This window comes from Oncorhynchus nerka, linkage group LG11 (assembly GCF_034236695.1).
Source record: "Oncorhynchus nerka isolate Pitt River linkage group LG11, Oner_Uvic_2.0, whole genome shotgun sequence".
NCBI classification, from domain to species: domain Eukaryota; kingdom Metazoa; phylum Chordata; class Actinopteri; order Salmoniformes; family Salmonidae; genus Oncorhynchus; species Oncorhynchus nerka.
In genome coordinates this window covers 59,135,719-59,161,259 of record NC_088406.1, presented here as the reverse complement: position 1 = coordinate 59,161,259, position 25,541 = coordinate 59,135,719, and the positions used below count along the sequence as shown (strand labels likewise).

The 25,541-nt window shown below is 42.2% G+C and overlaps 2 protein-coding genes across 2 annotated transcripts in view; one reads left to right on the top strand and one right to left on the bottom strand.

Annotated features, from left to right (window-relative positions):
- Positions 1–426: 426 nt before the first annotated feature.
- Positions 427–3,449, top strand: LOC115137249 (secreted frizzled-related protein 2-like). Its single transcript, XM_029673455.2, has 3 exons — positions 427–1,023; positions 1,733–1,813; positions 1,934–3,449. Exons 1-3 carry the CDS (start codon positions 528–530, stop codon positions 2,236–2,238), a joined length of 882 nt encoding a protein of 293 aa, XP_029529315.1. The 5' UTR covers positions 427–527; the 3' UTR covers positions 2,239–3,449.
- Positions 3,450–14,663: 11,214 nt separating this feature from the next.
- The window catches only part of LOC115137248 (transmembrane protein 131-like), a 94,965-nt gene continuing 84,087 nt past the window's right edge, over positions 14,664–25,541 (bottom strand). Inside the window, 6 exon segments of the mRNA XM_065024694.1 lie at positions 14,664–15,200; positions 17,894–18,033; positions 18,179–18,255; positions 21,229–21,361; positions 21,694–21,809; positions 22,185–22,263. Of these exon segments, the coding sequence (XP_064880766.1) occupies positions 14,892–15,200; positions 17,894–18,033; positions 18,179–18,255; positions 21,229–21,361; positions 21,694–21,809; positions 22,185–22,263 (854 nt within the window). The 3' untranslated portion in view covers positions 14,664–14,891.

Sequence of the window (25,541 nt, the reverse complement as noted above, 5' to 3'; positions counted from 1 at the left end):
ACTCCCTAAAGACAAGCTGTAGCGTATGGGTTTTAATTAGTAAATGCATTACTATTGTTTCTGGCAGCTTACTCAAAAAAGCATAGGAGACTGGAAAGCCTACATTTAAGTGATATAGCTCTACCAAGTAAAGAACAGTGCAAGACATCGTTTTGTAGCATGTGTGAGGTATTTCTCCCATTCTGCTGGCTTCAATTGCAAATAGGTGTGCTTGGTAGTGAAATCATTTACCATGTAGAGTATATTTTGCTAATATAAGAAATGAAGAACATTGTACATTGTACAAAATATCCCAGTGCACTGCCAGTCGAATGTTTACCTGACACCGAGGAGTGAAACTGGACCAATGGATGAGATTACTTCGCGCCCTTGACTCCTCCCAAACATGCCCACAAGAACACCCCATGTTAAACTACTACATATTCAGAACATTGTCAGTGGTCCTCTACTGATGCTGAAGAACACCTGGATGAAGGCATTGCAGCTCGCCGTTTCGATAAAAAAAAAAAACGATTTAGCTAACAACTATGAATTACAACATTCTGTCCATAATATGGGCGATAACATTACCTGCGTGCATGGCAATCCACGGATTATACAATTTCGGTCAACCCGAGTTATTCTACAAAAAGAATAACTGCAAACCCATCCCGGCCAATCTTCTCCTGTGCCATGACATCGAATACACCGAGATGCGCCTCCCGAACCTTCTCGGGCACGAGACAATGAACGAGGTTTTGCAGCAAGCCTCTTCGTGGATTCCACTGGTCCAGAAGCAGTGTCACCCCGACACGAGGAAGTTTCTTTGCTCTCTCTTTGCACCGGTGTGTCTGGACGATATGGACGAGCCTATCCAGCCGTGCAGGTCGTTGTGTGAGAGCGTCAAACACGGTTGCGCACCGGTGATGTCCGCGTTCGGGTTCCCGTGGCCAGATATGCTTGACTGCGAGCGCTTCCCGCCCGACAATGACCTGTGTATCCCTCCAGCGGGCATCGATCATTTCATGCCAGTCACCAAAGAAGGTAAAGTTTTGGCATAATCCGGCTAGACACTTACAATTTTCACAGAATAAACCTCAAAATCGATCATTTTTTGTAAAACCTGTTTAACTTCCAGTTCTGAAAAGAAAATACGCGGCTTTATTATGGAAACATAACAAAAAAGTACAAGGTTTATCTGATATTTACATAGTACTATATAAAGCAATATTTTACACACACAAACGCGCACACGCACACACACACACACTACAGCTGCATTCTGTTGGCATTCACCCCCAAAAATATACTGATAAAGTCAAGGCAAAATATGTCTTAGCCTACAATAACATGACACTACTTTAAACGGGAAACGGCCAATGATACATTTGATGTAGGAGCCTAATGAGATCCAATGCGGTAATGTAACGGAGTCATTTAATAAAACGTAATAGCCATGTTCCTGGAGCTCCATTCCCCCCTGGATTTTCATAAGCCTGAGCATCAGGTTAATAGTGTCTTGTGGAATCTCCTTTGGGCAGGACCTGTTTTTACTGGGTTGTTCCCTTAATAAGGGGATGTGTAAACGCCACAGGTTACTCCTGAGATCACTCTCAACAGTGGAATGTGAGAAAGAATGCATTGAATAGCTTTACTATTTAAACTGTAATATGCTGCATTATGTGACAGTCGATAGAACACCTGTTGAATTTACAGTGGGAGTATAATACATCTGCTCTCGTTTCTCCTGTAGTGCCCAGAGTGTGTGACGCCTGCAAGGAAAAGGAGGAAAACGACAATGAAATAGTTGACAACCTGTGCAAAAATGACTTCGGTAAGTCCTATTCCTGAATTCTAACTAAATACAGTCGGCTTATTAGCACTCGCTTTCAAGTCCAACAAATCCAAACCTTAACCTCCACCTCTTCCTTTCACCCCTGGCTGCTTTGCGTAGCCCTGAAGATCAAGGTAAAGGAGATCTCCTACATGAACGGCGACACCAAGATCGTGCCCGAGACCAAGAGCAAGACCATCTACAAGCTGAGCGGCGTGACTGAGCGCGACCTGCGCAAGACGGTGCTCTGGCTCAAGGATGGCCTGCAGTGCGTGTGCGACGAGATGAATGACATCAACGCCTCCTACCTGGTCATGGGCCAGAAGATGGATGGCCACTTGGTGATCACCTCGCTCAAGCGCTGGCAGCGGGGCCAGCGTGAGTTCAAGAGGATCTCGCGCAGCATCCGCAAGCTGCAGTGCTAAGCGAAGCAAGACTCAGATCCAGATGAGTCTTATCTAAACTCTAAGAGCCGGATCTGGTCTGATCCGGATGCAACTAGTTCTCAGTCAGTATTGTTAAATGTCCTGTCCTTAGTATCATGTTTAGCGCTGCCATAGGCTACTTTTCAACAATTTCATGGTTTATTAGGATCTCATTTGAGCCATCAATAGTCCTTAAGACAAAGCAAATCACGTACACATTACAGTAAAATCAAAGACAAACAGGCCTTACTACACATGTCATGTTGTCTGCATTTTTCAGTGTTTCTGAAAAGACTGAAAATCATTAGTTTACCAGTCATTTTTTCATGATTAAATGCAGTCTGTTAGGCTACACTTATCTAGACTTGATGATGAGGCTGGATACATTTTTAGTGCATAGGCCTATCATCAGGTGAGAGGAGAGTGTGTGGTTTCTGTGTGCATGGTGTGATATTGTTCAGATGTGTTCTTTAAGATGATGATAGTGAGACTTAGGTATGTAATGAAATGCAGTGTAATGTGCTCTTTTTTTTACGTATTATTTTTCTCAAGCAACGAGAGATAGCTGGCTATATTCTCTGCCTTTTTAGATACGACCTCCAATGTACCCCTGGCATTGGATGTTCAACGGGCCAGAGCAAGGCCCATATCATTGCAGTGACGACGATCAATTAATTGACCCTCTGCAGTCAATGGACGGTCAACTTTTTGTACATGAGCCTCAATGCTGCACTGTTCCTATTTCCACCACAATGATTGATTATGAAATATGCTTCTGTTTCAAGCTTTTTCACCTAAGTTCCTTTGAAATGCCATTTCTGTGTTTCAATTTTTTAAGACATTTATTCTCACTATGACAGCGTGTCTTAGGTATGTTAACTAAGTATATCAGGATTGTATATTAGTGGTCGATTGTGTTTTCATTTCTTGGGGTGAATGCAAAAAAAAAAAAAATGCAGCTGTAGTGTGTGTGTGTAAAATACTGCTTTATATAGTACTCTGTAAATATCAGATAAACCTTGTATTCTTGTACATAGTTTTGGGAGACCGCAGAGGTCGAGACAAGTGTGAATTCAGATGGTGATAAGTTTTTAAAAATTACAACACTAAACATATATTTGTATAATATTAATCTGAGAAGTGTGATTCTTATAAATGACCGGTTACTGCATCTTTTGGTCCCTCTTAATTAAAGGAAACAATTCAAGGAACCTTTTAAAATACAAATCAATGGCATGTTTATTATGTTTGGAACAGATATGAAGTGAAGACCGGAGACCCAGACACAACATCTTCAGAACCATTCCAGACCAAGACCCAACATCTTGACAACCAGAGCTAGATTCAGCTTATTGACACTATGACAAGCTCCGTTCAAATGTGGAAAGACAAGACCCAGACCAACCCTCTTAAAGTATCCATCTACCTAAACATTAGCTTGCCAATACGGCCTCCACATTTAAAGCAAGGTGCCAGGGCAAGAGATGGTACTCAGTCTCATTTATTTGGTGCTACTGTAACATGCGTCCTTTCTCCTGATTTTGTCCACATCCTGATTGTGCCCACATTTGTAGACAGGTGTAGATGATCAAAAAAACACATGGTGATCTGATCTTCTTGACCCCTTGCAGAGGTAGCAGAGCACGCATTGTGTCTGGATATCTCACAAGTGTAGACAGATCTGGACTGTAAAAGCATTGACATCATTTTCCAGGTGGCACCATTGTCTTAAAATGAATACATTCATATTATTTTGAAACAATATCTGTCAAATCATTTGCATAGAGAGAGGGATCAAAAAATCTGTCCACAATGCGGAGAAAGTGGACTGATAAAATACACATTTTAATGCCCAAGTATAGACGACAACCCCATGTGAGCACCAGGTATAAATTGGGCTAGTGATGTTCGGTATCTTGACCACATCATGAGCTGAGACCACAAAGACTAGCCAAGACCCAGACCAAACCAATACTTTGGGCACTGAGGCCCTGACCAAAATATCTCTTAGGGTAAAATGTATACAATAATGAAGAGCTCACTTGGGTAATAGCACCATCTGCTGGAAATATTTCAAAAGAATACAGCGTGTACTGCATAACTACATGTATTTTCAAACAAATGATTAACGAACAGGGCCAACGTGACAGTTATGGGGATGTTAGTGTTACCACTATCAATTTACAGATATACATATTTTCAGAATATGTGACCCATGTGGGGATCAAATTCATGTCAATAAGAGTTAAGGAAATGAGTATTCAGTTTAGAGAAGGGAATGGTTTAATACAAATACTGACCAACCATATGCATATCCCGAAAGAAGGAAATGATCTCACTACAATAAATGTTAATAGAAAGTTGGCAAAAATAGATCTTACTACCATGGAAGGAAAATACCTATCTATTTGTGGAAAAATCACCCTGATGAACTTTTTAGTCAAATCTTCCAGTTGACCTATTTGCTTATGGCCCTGCCTACACCTAACAACTTTTTTTTAATTATCTGAGCAAAAAATATTCCATTTAATTTGGAACGGCATGTCAGCCAAGATTAAACAGGCCTATTGATAGAAAGTGCATTTGGAAAGTATTAAGACACCTTGACTATTTCCACATTTTGTTACGTTACAGCCGTATTTTAAAATGTATTAAATACATTTTTTCCTCATCAATCTACACACAATACCCCATAATTACAGAGCGAAAACAGGTTTGACATTTTTACAAATGTATTATAAATAAACAGAAATACCTTATTTTCTTGAGTATTCAGACCCTTTGTTATGAGACTCCAAATTGAGTTTAGCTGCATCCTGTTTCCATTGATCATCTTTGATGTTGCTACAACTTGATTGGAGTCCACCTGTGGTCAATTGAATTCATTGGACATGATTTGGAAAGGCACACACCTGAGACAGGATTGTGTTGAGGGACAGATCTGGGGAAGGGTATCAAAAAATGTCAGCAGCATTGAAGGTCCCCAAGAAAGCAGTGGCCTCCATCATTCTTAAATGGAAGAAGTTTGGTACCACCAAGACTCTTCCTAGAGCTGGCCGCCCAGCCAAACTGAGCAATCAGGGGAGAAGGGCATTGGTCAGGGAGGTGACCAAGAACCCAATGGTCACTCTTGACATCGCTCCAGAGTTCATCTGTAGAGATGAAAGAACCTACCAGAAGGACAACCATCTCTGCAGCAGTCCACTAATCAGTCCTTTATGGTAGAGCGGCCAGACGGAAGCCACTCTTCAGTAAAAGGCACATGACAGCCCGCATAGTGTTTGCCGAAAAGGCACCTAAAGGACTCTCAGACTATGAGAAACACTGGAGAGACGTGAAAATACCTGTGCAGCGGCGCTCCCCATCCAATCTGACAGAGCTTGAGAGGATTTGCAGACAAAAATGGAAGAGACTCCCCAAATACAGATGTGCCAAGCTTGTAGCATCATAGCCAAGAAGACTCAATGCTGTAATCATGGCCAAATGTGCTTTCACAAAGTACTGAGTAAAGGGTATGAACTTTGATATCAGTTTTTTATTTACTTCTAAAAACCTGTTTTTGCTTGTCATTATGGGGTATTGTGTGTAGATTGAGGGAATAAAAAATAAATACAAATAAATATATACATTTTACAATAAGGCTGTAATGTAACAAAATGTGGAAAAAGTCAGGGGTCTGAATACTTTCCGAATGCACTGTAATGAATATGAATTTGGAGGGCAAAAATAATTAAATATTAAAGTATTAGACCTTTCAAAGGCTTCAGTTATACAAAAACTATACCTAAATCCAAACTGGTTCTCTAGCAGATTAGTATTAAGGGCTCCCCCAGTGTTCAAGAATGGCCTTTTACCCTTCATTCAGATTCGGTTATTTGAAGATGAAACAAGCCATAGAAAGTTGGAAACAAGCCATAGAAAGTTGGTTGCAATTTCAGTTTAATCCACCAGAAAAGACAGAGCAAATAGTACAATAAATATTATGGTTAAACTCAAATATACTAAATGATTTAAAAAAACAGGATTTGTATTTTTTTTTACAGTGTAATATTTGTAAATTATATCATACTTAGGACTGGTGGAATTGTCACACAAGCAGCTAACAAAACTATTGAAATGTCTGCTCTATCCAAAATTACAACAAACTAATTGCAGAATTTCAGTAAAAATGGAAGAGGCAATTGGATGAGGGAGAAGGTAAGGAACTTGTCTGTCAGCCCTGCATTAAAGACCAAAACAGGTTAAAGAAAATTATAAATAATTTCATTTCAGGACCCAAACATTGACAGCTGTGCCATACAGGTAGCAAAATATTGTAGTTGGGTAGAAATGTTTGATGTACCGATGCAATGGTACATGGTTTAGGAACTGATACACAAAATGTACAAGTTTTTCTATTTAAATTATACCAAATTCTTGCAACCAGTAGAATGTTTATATATACAGTTGAAGTTGGAAGTTTACATACACTTAGGTTGGTGTCATTAAAACCCGTTTTTCAACCACTCCACAAATTTCTTGTTAACAAACTATAGTTTTGGCAAGTCGGTTAGGATATCTACTTTGTGCATGAAATAATTTATTTTTCCAATAACTGTTAAGACAGATTATTTAACTTATAATTCACTGTATCATAATTCCAGTGGGTCAGAAGTTCACATACACTAAGTTGACTGTGCCTTTAAACAGCTTGGAAAATTCCAGGAAATTATGTAATTGCTTTAGAAGCTTCTGATAGGCTAATTGACATCATCTGAGTCAATTGGAGGTGTACCTGTGGATGTATATCAAGGCCCACCTTAAAACCCAGTGCCTCTTTGCTTGACATCATGGGAAAATGAAAAGAAATCAGTCAAGACCTCCACAAAACAATTGTAGACCTTCACAAGCCTGGTTGATCCTTGGGAGCAATTTCCAAACGCCTGAAGGTACTACGTTAATCTGTACAAACTATAGTACACAAGTATAAACACCATGGGACCATGCAGCCATCATACCGCTCAGGAAGTAGACGCGTTTTGTCTCCTAGAGATGAACGTACTTTCGTGCGAAAAGTGCAAATCAATCCCAGAACAACAGCAAAGGACCTTGTGAAGATGCTGAAGGAAACAGGTACAAAAGTATCTATATCCACAGTAAAACAAGTCCTATATCGACATAACCTGAAAGGCTGCTCAGCAAGGAAGAAGCCACTGCTCCAAAACCGCCATAAAAAAGCCAGACTACGGTTTGCAACTGCACATGGGGACAAAGATTGTACTTTTTGGAGAAATGTCCTCTGGTCTGATGAAAAATAAAACTGTTTGGCCAGAATGCCCAACCATCGTTACGTTTGGAGGAAAACGGGGGATGCTTGCAACCTGAAGAACACCATCCCAACTCTGAAGCACGGGGGTGGCAGCATCATGTTGTGGGGGTGCTTTGTTGCAGGAGGGATTGGTGCACTTCACAAAATAGATGGCATCATGAGGGGGGGAAATGATGTGGATATATTGAAGCAACGTCTCAAGACATCAGTCAAAAAGTTAATGCTTGGTCGCTAATGGGTCTTCCAAATGGACAATGACCCCAAGCATACTTCCAAAATTGTGTCAAAATAGCTTAAGGACAACAAAGTCAAGGTATTGGAGTGGCCATCACAAAGCCCTGACCTCAGTTCTATAGAAAATGTGTGAGCAGAACTGAGGTGTATGTAAACTTCCGACAATATATATATATGGGGGATACAAACATCCCAGTTCTGCAGATTTTGCTGCAAAGAGACAATCATCAGATCACTTCTTTGGTACTGCCCAGATGAAGCATGGTCAGGAATGGTTGAAGAACTGCAACATTTTCCTGGAGCGAACTCTGCAAATACCACTGCTGGGTGATTAGTCATATTCAATCGATCAATATAATAAAATAAGTCTCAGAACAAAAATGTTTGCTTTAGTTACAATCTGTATAAACTGTGAGAATAGAAAAGTTCAGAACTTTTATGAAACAGCACAGTTTAAAAATATATGGCAAATAGAAATCAAAACTGGATGGTGTTCAGAGATAGATGGGAGGGGTGAGGGGAGCGCTGAAGGGTGGGACTAAAAAGAACAAAACAAGATGACTAATGTGTCCATAAAATGTATATAGTGTGTATCAGCAGGAAGTCAAAGCCTACGTATTGTTATCCATTAGTCTTCTCCAATTAGGGGAGGGATGGGGAGGACAGCCGAAAGGGAGGAGGTCAGAGAACTGGCAGTGTGGTGCCAGGACAACAATCTCTCCCTCAGTGTGAGCAATACAAAGGAGCTGATCGTGGACTACTGGAAACATCAGCAGGGCTGTAGTGGAGCGGGTCGAGAGTTTCAAGTTTCTTGGTGTCCACATCACCAACGATCTATCATGGTCCAAACACACCAAGACAGTCGTGAAGAGGGCACGCCTCAGGAGACTGAAAATATTTGGCATGGGTCCCCCAGAACCTCAAAAAGTTCTACAGCTGCACCATCGAGAGCATCGTGACCGGTTCGTGACCGCCTAGTATGGCAACTGCTCGGCATCTGACCGTAAGGCGCTACAGAGGGTAGTGCGAATGGCCCAGTACATCACTAGGGACAAGCTTCCTGCCATCCAGGACCTATATAATAGGCGGAGTCAGAGGAAAGCCCATAAAATTGTCAGAGACTCCAGTCACCCAAGTCATAGGACTGTTTTCTCTGCTACCACATGGCAAGTGGTACCGGAGCGCCAAGTCGAGGACCAAAAGGCTCGTTAACAGCTTCTACCCCCAAGCCATAAGACTGCGGAACAATTAATCAAATGGCCACCAGACTATTACATTAACCCCCCCCCCCCAACACTGCTGCTACTCGCTGTTTATCTATGCATAGTCACTTCACCCCTAACTATAAGTACCTATTACCTCTAACATGTACCCACGCACACTGACTCGTTACCGGCACCCCCTGTATATAGCCTCGTTGTTATGTTATTGTGTTACTTTTGTTATTTTTTACTTTAGTTTATTTGGTAAATATTTTCTTAACTCTTCTTCTTGAACTGCATTGTTGGTTAAAGGGCTTGTAAGTAAGCATTTCATGGTAAGGTCTACACTTGTGGTATTCGGCACGTTACAAAGTTTGATTTGATTTGGTAGAGTTAGGGGGAAAATAATAAAGGAAAATATTCACTACCGTTCAAAAGATTTGGATCCTTAGAAATGTCCTTGTTTTTGAAAGAAAAGCATTTTTTTTGTCCATTAAAATAACATCAAATCAGAAATACAGTGTAGACATTGTTAATGTTGTAAATTACTATTGTAGCTGGAAACGGCTGATTTTTAATGGAATATCTACATAGGTGTACAGAGGCCCATTATCAGCAACCATCACTCCTGTGTTCCAATGGCACATTGTGTGCCAATCCAAGTTGATCATTTTAAAAGGCTAATTGATCATTAGAAACCCCTTTTGCAATTATGTTAGCACAGCTGAAAAGTGTTGTCCTGATTAAAGAATCAATAAAACTGGCTTTCTTTAGACTAGTTGAGTATCTGGAGCATCAGAATTTGTTGGTTCGATTACAGGCTCAAAATGGCCAAAAACAAAGCACTTTCTTCTGAAACTCGTCAGTCTATTCTTGTTCTGAGAAATGAAGGCTATTCCATGCGAGAAATTGCCAAGAAACTGAAGATGTTGTACAATGCTGTGTACTACTCCCTTCACAGAACAGTGCAAACTGGCTCTAACCAGAATAGAAAGAGTGGGAGGCCCCAGGGCACAACTGAGCAAGAGGACAAGTACATTTGAGTGTCTAGTTTGAGAAACATACACCTCACAAGTCCTCAACTGGCAGCTTCATTAAATAGTACCCGCAAAACACCAGTCTCAACGTCAACAGTGAAGAGGCGACTTCGGGATGCTGGACTTCTTGGCAGAGTTGCAAAGAAAAATCCATATCTCAGACTGGCCAATAAACATCAAATATTAAGATGGGCAAAAGAACAGAGACACTGGACAGAGGAACTGCTCCTCAAGATTGCTCAAGAAAGCTTTCTTCCCATCCCTGTGTCTGTTGCTGACGGATGGGGCTGGAGAAATGTAACCACTCAAATTCAAAGACATGAAAATAAGGATTTAAAATGGTTCATTTATAAAAGTGTAACCAATTTTTTAGATTAAAATAACTAGGTTGTAAGATATAATATACACTCAGTGGCCAGTTTTTTAGGTACACCCATCTAGTACCGGGTCGGACCCCCTTTGCCTCCAGAACAGCTGGAATTCTTAAGGGCATGTACACATTGCAATGTTTTTTAAAATCAAGGCACCTAACGTTTGCCAGGAAAAACCATTCCCCACCCCATTACACCACCAGCCTGTACCATTGACACCAGGCAGAATGTGGCCATGGCCTCACGCCATTTACTCCAAATCCTGACTCAACAGGAAGCGGGATTCATCAGACCAGGCAACGTTTTTCCTCTCCTCAATTGCCCAGTTGGTGATGGTGTGCCCACTGGAGCTGCTTCTTCTTGTTTTCAGCTGATAGGAGTGGAACCCGGTGTGATCGTCTGCTGCAATAGCCCATCCGTGACAAGGACTGCCGAGTTGTGCCCCCCGGGATGCCATTCTGCACACCACTGTTGTACTGCGCCGTTATTTACCTGTTTGTGGACCGCCTGTTAACTTGCACGATTCTTTCCATTCTTCTTCGACCGCTCATCAACGAGCGGTTTTCGTCCACAGGACTGCCACTCACTATGTTTTTTGGTTGTCGCACCATTCTCGGTAAACCCTAGCCACTGTCATACGTTTAAAGTCAGGGACGTTTCTGAGACATTGGACCCGGCCTGCCTGGCACTGACAATCATACCACGCTCAAAGTCACTTACGTCACTAGTTTTTCCCAATTGAACAGTATCTGAATACCTCGATGTCGGTCAGCCTGCTTTATATAGCAAGCCGCTGCCACATGACTAACCGTCTGAAGGAGTGAACCATTTTCCAAAACGGGGTGGTGTACCTAATAAACTGGCCACAGTATATTTACAACTATAACAATGATTTTAAATGATTAGAACTTGAGAAATGTAGTGCAAAAATAAACCACTGGGTTCCTTGTGTTAAATAACTTGATTTAAACTAACATAAGTGTGGTCAGTATTCTAAAATGTGTTCCGAGTCCCCCTTTACCGGTCCGTGATAATCTGACTGTCCCAAATCCCCTTGGAGCCTCTGTTCCTGCAAGCAATTTGCTATATCCGGCTAAATAAAATGTAGGCTAAACAGCATTTGTGATTCACCTTGTGTGCCATGATGCCATTGGTTTCTGGGACCAATCAGAACGGTTAGAATGTGTTTGCGTTCCAAGAAATCGTTGGGGAGACACTCAGATCCAGACTCATTGCAGAGAAGAAACTAATGTCTGTGGCGTAGCGTTTGGCCGTAGCAAGGAGTTTGGGTAGCCAGGCAACGATGTCAAATAGTGAGCATAGTATTTCCCCTTTCTCTGTCAAACAGTATTTATGGACCAGTCCATTGAGTCAAAAGAGGAAGTGAAGCCAGAGTGGGGACTGGTGCTATTTCTGATTTATATTGAACAAAAATACACTGCTCAAAAAAATAAAGGGAACACTTAAACAACAATGTAACTCCAAGTCAATCACACTTCTGTGAAATCAAACTGTCCACTTAGGAAGCAACACTGATCTACAATAAATTTCACATGCTGTTGTGCAAATGGAATAGACAACAGGTGGGGCGGCAGGGTAGCCTAGTGGTTAGAGCGTTGGACTAGTAACTGGAAGGTTGCAAGTTCAAATCCCCGAGCTGACAAGGTACAAATCTGTCGTTCTGCCCCTGAAAAGGCAGTTAACCCACTAGGCCGTCATTGAAAATAAGAATTTGTTCTTAACTGACTTGCCTAGTAAAATAAAGGTAAAAAATTTAAAAGGTGGAAATTATAGGCAATTAACAAGACACCCCCAATAAAGGAGTGGTTCTGTAGGTGGCAACCACAGACCACTTCTCAGTTCCTATGCTTCCTAGCTGATGTTTTGGTCACTTTTGAATGCTGGCGGTGCTTTCACTCTAGTGGTAGCATGAGATGGAGTCTACAACCCACACAAGTGGCTCAGGTAGTGCAGCTCATCCAGGATGGAACATCAATGCGAGCTGTGGCAAGAAGGTTTGCTGTGTCTGTCAGCATAGTGTCCAGAGCATGGAGGCGCTACCAGAAGACAGGCCAGTACATCAGGAGATGTGGAGGATGCCGTAGGAGGGCAACAACCCAGCAGCAGGACCGCTACCTCTGCCTTTGTGCAAGGAGGAGCAGGAGAAGCACTGCCAGAGTCCTGCAAAATGACCCCCAGCAGGCCACAAATGTGCATGTGTCTGCTCAAACGGTCAGAAACAGACTCCATGAGGGTGGTATGAGGGCGGTATGAGGGCCCGACGTCCACAGGTGGGGGTTGTGCTTACAGCCCAACACCGTGCAGGACGTTTGGCATTTTCGCCACTGGCGCCCTGTGCTCTTCACAGAAGAAAGCAGGTTCACACTGAGCACGTGACAGAGTCTGGAGACGCCGTGGAGAACGTTCTGCCGCCTGCAACATCCTCCAGCATGACCGGTTTGGCGGTGGGTCAGTCATGATGTGGGGTGGCATTTCTTTGGGGGGCCGTACAGCCCTCCATGTGCTCGCCAGAGGTAGCCTGACTGCCATTAGGTACCGAGATGAGATCCTCAGACCCCTTGTGAGACCATATGCTGGTGCGGTTAGCCCTGGGTTCCTTCTAATGCAAGACAATGCTAGACCTCATGTGGCTGAAGTGTGTCAGCAGTTCCTGCAAGAGGAAGGCATTGATGCTATGGACTGGCCCACCCGTTCCCCAGACCTGAATCCAATTGAGCACATCTGGGACATCATGTCTCGCTCCATCCACCAACACCACGTTGCACCAGACTGTCCAGGAGTTGGCGGATGCTTTAGTCCAGGTCTGGGAGGAGATCCTTCAGGAGACCATCCGCCACCTCATCAGGAGCATGCCCAGGGATTGTAGGGAGGTTATACAGGCACATGGACGCCACACACACTACTGAGCCTCATTTTGACTTGTTTTAAGGACATTACATCAAAGTTGGATCAGCCTATAGTGTGGTTTTCCACTTTAATTTTGAGTGTCACTCCAAATCCAGACCTCCATGGGTTGATAAATTTGATTTCCATTGATAATTTGTGTGTGATTTTGTTGTCAGCACATTCAACTATGTAAAGAAAAAAAGTATTTAACAAGAATATTTCATTCATTCAGATCTAGGATGTGTTATTTTAGTGTTCCCTTTATTTTTTTGAGCAGTGTATAAACACAACATGTAAAGTGTTGGTCCCATGTTTCAAGAGCTGAAATAAGATCCCAGAAATGGTCCATCCGCACAAAAAGCCCCCCCCCCCCCCAAAAAAAAATTGCACAAATTTGTTCACATCCCTGTTAGTGAGCATTTTGTCCTTTGCCAAGACATGCCCCACCTGTCAGGTGGATGGGTTATCAAGAAGCTGATTAGACAGCATAATCATTACACAGGTGCACCTTGTGGTGGGGACAATAAAAGGCCTCCACATCGTCTGTGACCAGCCACCGGGACAGCTGATGAAACTGAGGAGTATTTCTGTCTGTAATGAAGCCCTTTATTGGGGAAAAACTAAATCAGATTTGGGAGCCAGCCCCAGCCAGAAGGTGGACTTGGCTCCCAAATGGGTGGGCCAATGCACTCCCAACCCCCCCCATGCCTGCGCCCCTGCCCAGTTATGTGAAATCCATAGATTAGGGCCTAATGAATTTATTTAAATTGACTGATTTCATTATATGAACTGCAACGGAGTAAAATAGTTGAAATTGTTGCATGTTGTATTTATATTTTTGTTCTGTATAGTTCAATTTGTGTTCAAAGATCAACGAATATCCTAATCCTAGAATCTTAAAAATGACACTTTTATAAACGTACTTTTAATTGATTTGCATCAATTGTGCACAGTGATTTGAATCGATTGATTTCTTGTTTTGCTCTATGTTTCACTGTATATTATTAGGCCATCACCTGCTGTACATTTGAATTCTGTGTCATTTTCTGGTTATAATTGATTTTGTAAAGTGATTTCAACTGCTGTATGAAAGTGATTTTGATGGATGGCAAAGATAACAAGCTTATACGGTCCATCTGCTACTGCTAAATAGTTGTAGTGTGGGGGACAAAGATAACAAGCTTATACGGTCCATCTGCTACTGCTAAATAGTTGTAGTGTGGGGGACAAAGATAACAAGCTTATACGGTCCATCTACTACTGCTAAATAGTTGTAGTGTGGGGGACAAAGATAACAAGCTTATACGGTCCATCTGCTACTGCTAAATAGTTGTAGTGTGGGGGACAAAGAAAACAAGACATAAAGTACAAAACTTTTTAAATGTTTTAATTTTCTATGATCAAAACATCTAGAAAAATATACAACAAATGCTTAACCTTTCACAACATTGAACGTTTGAAAGAAAAAAATAACATAAAAGTAAAGGAATATTCACATTTTTCCCCCCATTATCGATAAAAGCACATTCATTTCTTGTTCCTTTCTTTTATAGCATCGTTTTTGTTTGTTGTCGTCGGTTATGCCAGGTTTTTATTAAATGTCACCACAGTAGCCCGAGTCGTTGGACAGCTGCGAGTTTGAGCTGCGGTTGGATGAGGAGTTCCAAATGTCCAGGTTCATGTGGGGGCCGAAAGGGTTGAAGCTGGAGTACTGCTTGGGGCGGCACATGCCCCCGGGCTCCCGGTTGAAGGGGGCGTGAGGCGGGGTGATGGGGCAGACGGGGGACATGGGGGCTGAGCGCTCGGGTTGGAAGTGGCTTTGGTACGGCTCACTCTGGGGGGTCCAGATGGAACCGAACAGACTGGACATGGGGGACAGGCTCCTGGTGCCGGGGAAATATGGCTAAGGGGGAACAGAGTGAGAGAAAAAAAACATGGTTTAGAAAAGATATGCCACCATTTATTTAACAAAAATTATAATATTAAATGTTGGACACTTCAGTGAGGGCAAAAATCTAATAGTAAATATCAAGTTTAATATCAAGGAATATTTCACTTTCTCTGTTCAAAGGAGTAACACATTTGTGCATGAGGCAGTGGTGCAATAATGTGGTGCGACTCGGGTTTCGTCCATTATCTGGAAGACCGTGTCAGTGGAGGAAAGGGAGAGCGGAATGAGGTTGAGAGGCGGACCCTCAGTCTGCTGCTCTCTCCCTCCGCTGAACAAGCCCATCAGATGCAGGTACCATCGGCCCAGTATTTTTTTTTTTTTTAATGTATGCTGTGCTTCACACGTTCTGCCCCTGAACAAGGCAGTTAACCCACTGTTCCTAGCCCGTCATTGTAAATAATCATTTTTTCTTAACCGACTTGGTTAAATAAAAGGTCAAATAAAAAAATAAAAAATACAACGGATCTATTACTGGTGTGATCGTATAACCTACCTCATATTTCGAATTTGAAAAAACGGCCCGAACAACAGCGCATTGGCAGGGCAATTCAAGCAAAGCCTATATTCAGTCATAACTTATTGGGCCTATAGTTTAATGCACAAACCTCATTGCCACGATACTGTTTTAAATTGGTTAATGTTGCATAGGCTTAAGTTGTTAATGTCGGGAAAAAAATCTGAGCGGTAGATCTCAGCTTGCATTTTGACTCAAATTGATCTTGACTCAGAAAAGGTTGGTGACCACTGTTCTAGAGTTCACTTAACACTATCAACATTTCCCTATACTGTTGCAATTGTGATCGAATCAACGCAATATTAGCCACTTTCTATGCAACATACCTAAACTATGCAAGAGATTTTGTTGTAGACAGAGCGCATCGGAGTAGGATTCAATTGCATTTATACGCAATACTCCGCCCGTACTCTACACAGACTGGTGCGGCATAAACAATCAGAGCTGCAGTAGGCCTATGTAAATAGACCATTGCCATATATGGATCGGTGCAATTTACTATGAACTGGACTGTGTTCACAGCATGAGCGGCCGTAAGTAGATGCGCTTGTTTTGAGATCAAAGCGAGAGCTGCATGTAAACATTTTGTTCATATAATTTGCTAGTTGGTGAGTTATTAGCCCAGTTATAGATAATTTGTAGTCAGCAATAGGGGAGTGATTGCTTCCTACAAGAGCACAAAACTTATACATTTTGAAAAGCGAGTTAGGTAAAGAGCTTTTTTTTGTCTTAAAGGGGCAGTGTTGTATTTGAGACAGGCTTGAATAAGCTAAGTGGCCAATAGGCAGAGGGTAGCATAATTTGTCTGATTCTCTATAATGATGCATTTTATTTGTGAAGTGGTTTCTTGAATCAAACAACATTTTCAGTCCCCTCCTTGTCTGAAGGACATGTGGATAAACAGGTTAATGTCAAGCCCAGCATGTTTTCTTTTGGAATGTAGACCTACATTGAATGCAACACATTGGCTGCTACTGTAGGCTGAATAATAGAACTGCTATTTCCATGTTAAAATGTTATGGGATGCATTTTCTCCATTGTTTTTGTTAGGCCTACATTACGATCAAATAGCCACAGTAGCCTACTTGGCCACTGTTAAAACTAACTGAAAGCAGGTATAGCCTCAGTCTTCACAGTAAACGTGCATTGGAAGTTGCACCAAATTTTCACAACATTCAAGTTTGCACTCATCAAACCAGACATTTGCTCAGTGCCCAACAAAAATTTGAGGGAACATTGCACACAAGACATAATGGAGGTGGTCGGGATCTTGATAAATACAAGCATAAAAGCTTCATTTTACAGGCCTGTCACCACTAGTATGTTGGTGTTCACTTTCTGGTTCTTGTTAGAAGATAATTCAATACAATACATTCCACTTATGTGACTTTTACCAAGAATTAGGAAAAGAAAGGTATCATCAATGTCATCAAGCAGTCAGTGACATTGTGTTTTGGTCTAAATAACAGGTAAACAATGCTCTCTAAAATAAAGCCTAACCGAAAGACTATGATCTACATAGTATTGACCCATGCTGAGGCCAGAACCATGGAAGTTGTCCACGCAAGAGAAGCAGACAAAGCCTCACTCCCTAGATTCCCAATCAAACCGCAGAGGTTGAAGTTCCTATTTTCTAAGCTCCATTTGCTTTTTATTTTATTTTTTATAAATCACAGTTAGATTGTGATGTTAAAATGTGATAACCACAGACAGCACCAGTAAAAGGGAAAAACAGAGGACACAGAGGTCAAAGGGCGTTTCAGAAAACAGATTCAGATGAGTTACAATAACACTCACATTGATTATCCATTTAAATAATATCAAACAATCTTTTATACTTTATATTAATATCATAAATATATAACATTAAATACTAAGCTTTACTGAGACAGATTTAGTAAGCGTTTGCACATGGCTTTTTCCACAGGGTAAAATAAAGGTTTGGAGAAAAATAATAATAATGTTAAGTGTAAATGAAGGCCGTTCGTCTTTGGTGCAGAAGCTTAGTAAACCTGGCACAAAGCCAAGTGGTTAGGACTAGGTCATTGACTGAGGCAGACAGGGGGACAGTAATGATAGATATTAGGGGGATTAGGTTGAATGGAGCCAGCAGCGGGTCCCGGAGGTTTACCTTGCTGCCCACACAGCCGGCTGTATCCCAGGACGAGGGAGCCTCCTGGGAACATTCCTCTCTCCAGCTGGGCTGGTGGCTGTAGGCTACCGTCTGGCTCTCTGGCTGGCATGGGAAACTGTTGTGGAAGTTGGTGTTGCCTGCGGACCGATGGTAAGGACACAATGGTAAGTGGTTTTCCCATGATATTTCACCAGGTTGTCCCATTGAGATCAAAAGTCCTTTTTCAAGGGAGACCTGTATAAGACATTTTACACACAATAACACAGTAGCTTTGACGCCTACCTGCTGACACGTAGTTGCCCTGGTCACAGTACACGTACGGGCTGTTACATTGGCTGTTGGCACTGTTCCAAGGGAAGCTGTTTGAGAACAAAAATTTGTGAAAAAAACCCCCACAGAAACACAAAACCGTGAATTAGCTAACACACATAATTTCACAATACATTTCTGTATCTAAATTGACAGGTGACCACATTACAGAGGTAAAACACATTTTAATTTAAGGATCCCCATTAGCTGCTACCAAGGCAACAGCCACTATTCCTGGGGTCCAGCAAATTAAGACAGTTGCATACAACAAAAAATATTGCGTGACATTCCATTTCATAACACTCTTCAGAACACATGAAGTGTCTGCCCTCAGGCCACTACTCTACAACACACAATCCATGTGCACTTGTGTGTAGAGTGCGTGTGTTAGTACGTGTATGCCGTGTGTCTCTTCAGTCACCGCTGTTCCATAAGGTAGTAAAGGCAGTAAATATCTCCTCTACTTTGGGCCATGAGAGATTGATGTGCATATTATTCATGTCAGCATTCCGTTTCCATGTACAGGCCAGCCGTGCTGCCCTCTCCTGAGCCAATGTTCCTAAGTCCATCTTTGTGGCACCTGACCACACAACTGGACAGTAGTCCAGGTGCGACAAAACTAGGGTCTGTATGACCTGCCTTGTTGATAGTGCTGTTAAGGCAGAGCAGCGCTTTATTATGGACAGTCTTCTCCCAATCTTAGCTACTGTTGCATCAACATGTTTTGACCATGGCAGTTTACAATTTATCTATTGATTTTTATTTTACCTTTATTTAACTAGGCAAGTCAGTTAAGAACAAAATCTTATTTACAATGACGGCCTAGGAACAGTGGGTTAACTGCGTTGTTCACGGGCAGAACGACAGATTAGTTCTAGAAATATTTAACTTATTTCTTGCTACCCATTCTGAAACTGACTATAGCTTTTTGTTAAGTGTTGCAGTCATTTCAATCAGGTAGTAGCTGATGTGTATATTGTTGAGTCATCCGCATACATAGAGACACTGGCTTTACTTAAAGCCAGTGGCATGCCATTAGTAAAGATTGAAAAAAGTGAAAGGGCCTAGACTACTGCCTTGGGGAATTCCTGATTCTACCTATTATGTTAGAGGCTTCCATTAAATAACACCCTCTGTTCTGTTAAACAGGTAACTCTTTATCAACAATATAGCAGGGGGTGTAAAGCCATAACAAATGTGTTTTTCTAGCAGCATACTATGATCAATAATCCGTAACGAAGTCTCAAAACAGCTCCCACAATCGTTTCGCTATCAATTTCGCTCAGCCAATCATCAGTCATGTGTGTAAGTGGTGTGCTTGTTGAATGTCCTTCCCTATAAGCGTGCTGAAAGTCTTGTCAATTTGTTTACTATAAAATAGCATTGTATCTGATCAAACACAATTTCCCCACCAAAAGTGTACTAAGGGTTGGTAACAGGCTGATTGGTCTGCTATTTGAGCCAGTAAAGGGGACTTTACTTGGGTAGCGGAATTACTTTTGCTTCCCTCCAGGCCTGAAAGCACACTTTCTTGTAGGCTTACATTTAAGAAACGGCAAACGGGAGTGGCAATATCGTACGCTATCATTCTCAGTCATTTTCCATCCAAGTTGTCAGACCCAGGTGGCTTGTCATTGTTGATAGACAACCATTTCTTCACCTTTTCCGGGCTCACTTTTCTTATGGCTTTCATATTTTGGTCAGATATACTTGGATGTGTAGTGTCAGCGTTTGTTGCTGGCATGTCATGCTTAAGTTTGCTAATCTTGCCGATGAAAACAAATCATTAAAGTAGTTGGCAATATCAGTGGGTTGTGATGAATGTGCCATCTGATTCAATGAACGACGGAGCCGAGTGTCTTTTTGCCCTAAATTACAATTAAGGTGCTGTAAAACGTATTACTATCATTCATTTATCTTTGTTTCATAGTATAGTTTCTTCTTCTTTTCATTCAATTTAGCCACATGATTTCTCAATTTCCGGTACGGTTGTGCAGCCAGACTGATTTGCCATTCCTTCTGCCACATCCCTCACAACCAAACAAGTTTTAATGAACATAGGAATCACTACAAAACATATTGTATGACTTCTTATACACTATAAGAGGCCCAGCCTTTGGAACTTTGGTTTTCCTAGCTATGGCTACTATATTGTGATCACAACATCCTATAGATTTTTTATGCAAATTTCTGCAGCATTAGTAAAGATGTGATCAATACATGTTGATCATTTCATTCCTGTGCTGTTTGTAAATACCCTGGAAGGTTGATTGATAACCTGAACCAGGTTGCAGACACTGGTTACAGTTTGAAGCTTTTTCTTGAGTGGGCAGCTTAATGAAAGCCAGTTGATATTAAGGTCACCCAGAAAATACACCTCTCTGTTGATTCCACATACATTATCAAGCATTTCACATATATTGATTGTTAGCACTTGGTGGTCTATAACAGCTTCCCAGAATGGGCTTTAGGTGAGGCAGATGAACCTGTAGCCATTTTACTTCAAATCACCTCTAAGCTTTACAGGAATGTGGTTCTGAATATAGACCGTAACATCACCCCCATTGGCATTTCAGTATTTTCTGTAGATGTTATAACCATGTATTGCCAGCACTGTATCAAATGTATTATCTAAGTGTGTTTTAGAGATGGTCAGAATATGAATGTCATCTATTACAAGTAAGTTATTGATTTCACGAACCTTGTTTTTTAGGCTACATATGTTAATGTGGGCACTTTTTAAACACTTCTGGCATTCTTGATTGTTTTTATTGGGAAGGATATGAGAAGTAGGTAGACATGACAACGTTCTATTTGTTTGAGCTAATAGTACAGGGTGAGCCATCCCTACTAGGGTACACCGCCTCGGTGCTATAAACTCTGGTTCATAAGTACATGATTACTGTATAAAATAGCTGTATGATCGACATGGCCTGACAGACAATCAAAATGGCTTCCTAAGCTACAACATGACTGTACAAAAATACACAATTAGTACATTTCGTCTTGGCTTAGTGACGTACCCGTTGAAGGGTGCGGGTGCTGAGGCTTGAGGTACGTAGGGCACAGCCTCTGAGGTGTTGTACCTGAACTCATTGGTGAGGGGCACGGAGGGTGCCGACCACGTCTCCTCAGGCAAATAGTGGCCCGCCACATCTGAGAGAGAAGAGGGAAACAATTATGTTAGTGCGTTTCTAACAGGGAAAGCTGTAATGCAGGCTTTATAGTAGGGTTGGAGAAAAAGCCTGCGTGCTTGGCTGTCCAGAAAGAGCATTGGCCATCCCCGATTTACGACACCAAACATTTACAGAAATCGCAATAATTTGCGAAACGCATTCAATGAATGACAAACACAATACCCTTACATGCTGATTTTACAGCACTTCCCTTTTTAAGGTCAACTTTCTATTTATAATAGACAATACATTTTACACACGGATTCTGATGTCCAGGTATGTCAACATTTATTGACTGAGCACTTCACTCACCCATGGTTCTGTCCATGCGGGCTGCTACAGAAGCGAAGCTGGGGGCAAAGCTGGGGGGCACCGGGGCGGGCTCTGTTGGGCTTTGGCAAGGCTCCTTCCTGTACAGATTATTCATGCTGCACACCAGGGGACAGATATAGCACTTTGAGATTGTGTATAATGAAAAACACTTTTAAAAAATGTACAGAAATAATCATTATTATTGGAACTTTGACTTCTCCATTAGGGTTTTTGTCATTAAGGACTTTTAGAATGATAGTACACTTCTTGAAACAGTAAGAGCGGTACAGTTGGTTAGAGTATGGCAGTGCTTGCCACACTACAGTTGTGGGTTGAACTGTAAGTAGCTTAAAATAAAAGTCTGCTAAATGACCATAAGAGTACGTCTTCCAATCTATGTGGTTGCTGTGTGTGTGTGTGTGTGTATTTATCCGTCTGTGTGTGATTACATCAGTCAATGTGTGTGTGTGTGTGTGTGTGTGTGCGCGTACCTCTGGGCCTTGTAGGTGGAGTTCATGGTCTGGTAGCAGTCCCTCTCGGCTGGGTAGACGCCGTACTGCATGGAGTCCCCTGTGGACACAGACACACAGCTACAAACCACAACTCTGACCATGCTTTCTCATGAAAAACGTGGTAGTTCATACATCCTTTTCTCTACCATATCAGCGCCAGAGAGGGGGAGAGTGTGAAAACACTGCAATACTTTTCCAGAATGGTATAAATCAAAATCAGATTGACTGAATTATAGCACATAAAACATTGTACTGGCACGGACAAATAACGAATGGAGGTGGCATTTGGGTGGGAATTCAGGTATTACATTTATTGTAAAACACCTTTCCCCGCCCAGGTTTAAAAAAAAAAATACTCTGTGATAAAATAAACAGTATTATGTGCATCATTTGCCTGGGTGTATTTGCATTCATTAATACATTTTTACATGAAGGGGTGGAACAGGGCGACGACCGGCGAAAACATGCTCTGTCTCTAGGCCAACCTGCGCTGTCTAGACAGCCTCATTAGTTATTCATTACGGTCGTCACGTTCTCTTGCATAATTCAACAAGTGTTCCGTGAGAAGGATAACCATGCGTTTTCAAAACCAAATGCTTGGCTCTAGATTACGCCCATCTATACATACTTACATCGTTTGCGAGATCAGACATTTTATCAGAGGTACCTTTCATTTCAGCGCCTCTAATTTGAAAACATTTGAACTAAATCCTAACTTTTTTCTTCTTCAAATGCACATACATCGAAACCTACCAAAATAAGACGTCTTTCTTGTGATGCAACTGTCGATACAGAGTGTTAAATCCCAGACGTAGTGTTAGCTCTTTTATAGAAGCAATGGAAAAACGGTGTATTTCCATTGGGCCCATTTCAGCCATTACCAGAGTGTGTTTGACAGGTCAATATAAACGTTTATGCGGTCCTCATGTCAATGAGAAAAAACACGAATGGCACTAGCAAGTGTGAGAAAGAGTCACCAGAGTAAGAGATTTAAATGACAAGTGGATTTTGCACCCCTCCAACCAAGGAGGGCCTAACGCAGTACATAGATATTCTGCACAGATTCTGCCAGACTTGGGCCCTGACAGTAAATCTCAGTAAAAAACAAAATAAGTGTTCCAAAAAAGGTCCAGTCGCCAGGACCACAAATACAAATTCCATCTAGACACCGTTGACCTAGAGCACACAAATAGCAATACATACCTCGGCCTAAACATCAGCGCCTAAACAGTAACTTCACAAAGCTGTGAACGATCTGAGAGACAAGGCAAGGGCGGCATTCTATGCCATCAAAAAGGTACATAAAATTCAACATACCAATTAGGATCTGGCTAAAAATACTTGAATCAGTCATAGAGCCCATTGCCCTTTATGGTTATGAGGTCTGGGGTCTGCTCACCAACCAAGACTTCACAAAATGGGACAAACACCAAATTGAGACTCTGCATGCAGAATTCTGCAAAAATATCCTTCATGTACAACGTAGAACACCAAATAATGCATGCAGAGCAGAATTAGGCCGATACCCACTAATTATCAAAATCCAGAAAAGAGCTGTTAAATGCTACAACAACCTAAAAGGAAGCCATTCCCAAACCTTCCATAACAAAGCCATCACCTACAGAGAGATGAACCTGGAGAAGAGTCCCTAAGCAAGCTGGCCCTGGGGCTCTGTTCACAAACACACCCCACAGAGCAGCACAATTAGACCCAACTAAATCATGAGAAAACAGAAAGAAAATTACTTGACACATTGGAAATAATTAACAAAATAAACAGAGCAAACTAGAATGCTATTTGGCCCTAAACAGAGAGTACACAGTGGCAGAATACCTGACCACTGTGACTGACCCAAACTTAAGGAAAGCTTTGACTATGTACAGACTCAGTGAGCATAGCCTTGCTATTGAGAAAAGCTGCCATAGGCAGACAGCCTGTCTTCTCTTGAGAGCCTATGTGCACACTGCCTACAAAATGAGGTGGAAACTGAACTGCACTTCCTAACCTCCTGCCAAATGGATGACCAGAGACATATTTCCCTCAGATTACACAGATCCACAAAGAAATCGAAAACAAATCCAATTTTGATAAACTCCCATATCTACTGGGTGAAATCCCAGTGTGCCATCACAGCAACAAGATTTGTGACCTGTTGCCACAAGAAAAGGGCAACCAGTGAAGAACAAACACCATTGTAAATACAACCCATATTTATGCTTATTTATTTTCCCTTGCGTACTCTAACCATTTGTACATTGTTACAACACTGTGTATATGTAATGTCTTTATTGTTTTGAAACTTCTGTACGTGTAATGTTTACTGTTCATTTTTATTGTTTATTTCACTTTTGTATATTATCTACCTCACTTGCTTTGGCAATGTTAACACGTTTCCCATGCCAATAAAGCCCCTTGAATTGAATTGACAGACAGAGCGGTAGACAGACAGACAGAGCAGTAGACACAGACAGACAGAGAGAGAGCGGTCGGTAGACAGCGAGAGAGCGGTCGGTAGACAGAGAGAGAGCGGTCGGTAGACAGAGAGAGAGCGGTCGGTAGACAGAGAGAGAGCGGTCGGTAGACAGAGAGAGAGCGGTCGGTAGACAGAGAGAGAGCGGTCGGTAGACAGAGAGAGAGCGGTCGGTAGACAGAGAGAGAGCGGTAGGTAGACAGAGAGAGAGCGGTAGACAGAGAGAGAGAGCGGTAGACAGAGAGAGAGAGCGGTAGACAGAGAGAGAGAGCGGTAGACAGAGAGAGAGAACAGGGCTCCGGGCAGCCGAGCGGAAATGGAGGAAAACTCGCCTCCCTGCGGACCTGGCATCCTTTCACTCCCTCCTCTCTACATTTTCCTCCTCTGTCTCTGCTGCTAAAGCCACTTTCTACCACTCTAAATTCCAAGCATCTGCCTCTAACCCTAGGAAGCTCTTTGCCACCTTCTCCTCCCTCTTGAATCCTCCTCCCCCTCCCCCTCTGCAGATGACTTCGTCAACCATTTTGAAAAGAAGGTCGACGACATCCGATCCTCGTTTGCTAAGTCAAACGACACCGCTGGTTCTGCTCACACTGCCCTACCCTGTGCTCTGACCTCTTTCTCCCCTCTCTCTCCAGATGACATCTCGCGTCTTGTGACGGCCGGCCGCCCAACAACCTGCCCGCTTGACCCTATCCCCTCCTCTCTTCTCCAGACCTTCTCCCTTACCTCACCTCGCTCATCAACTCATCCCTGACCGCTGGCTACGTCCCTCCCGTCTTCAAGAGAGCGAGAGTTGCACCCCTTCTGAAAAAACCTACACTCGATCCCTCCGATGTCAACAACTACAGACCAGTATCCCTTCT

Coding starts and splice junctions, on each gene's coding strand:
- LOC115137249 (XM_029673455.2), top strand. CDS start 528: ATGAATTACAACATTCTGTCCATAATATGGGCGATAACATTACCTGCG. Junction 1,024..1,732: donor CATGCCAGTCACCAAAGAAG/GTAAAGTTTTGG, acceptor TTTCTCCTGTAG/TGCCCAGAGTGTGTGACGCC. Junction 1,814..1,933: donor CCTGTGCAAAAATGACTTCG/GTAAGTCCTATT, acceptor TGCTTTGCGTAG/CCCTGAAGATCAAGGTAAAG.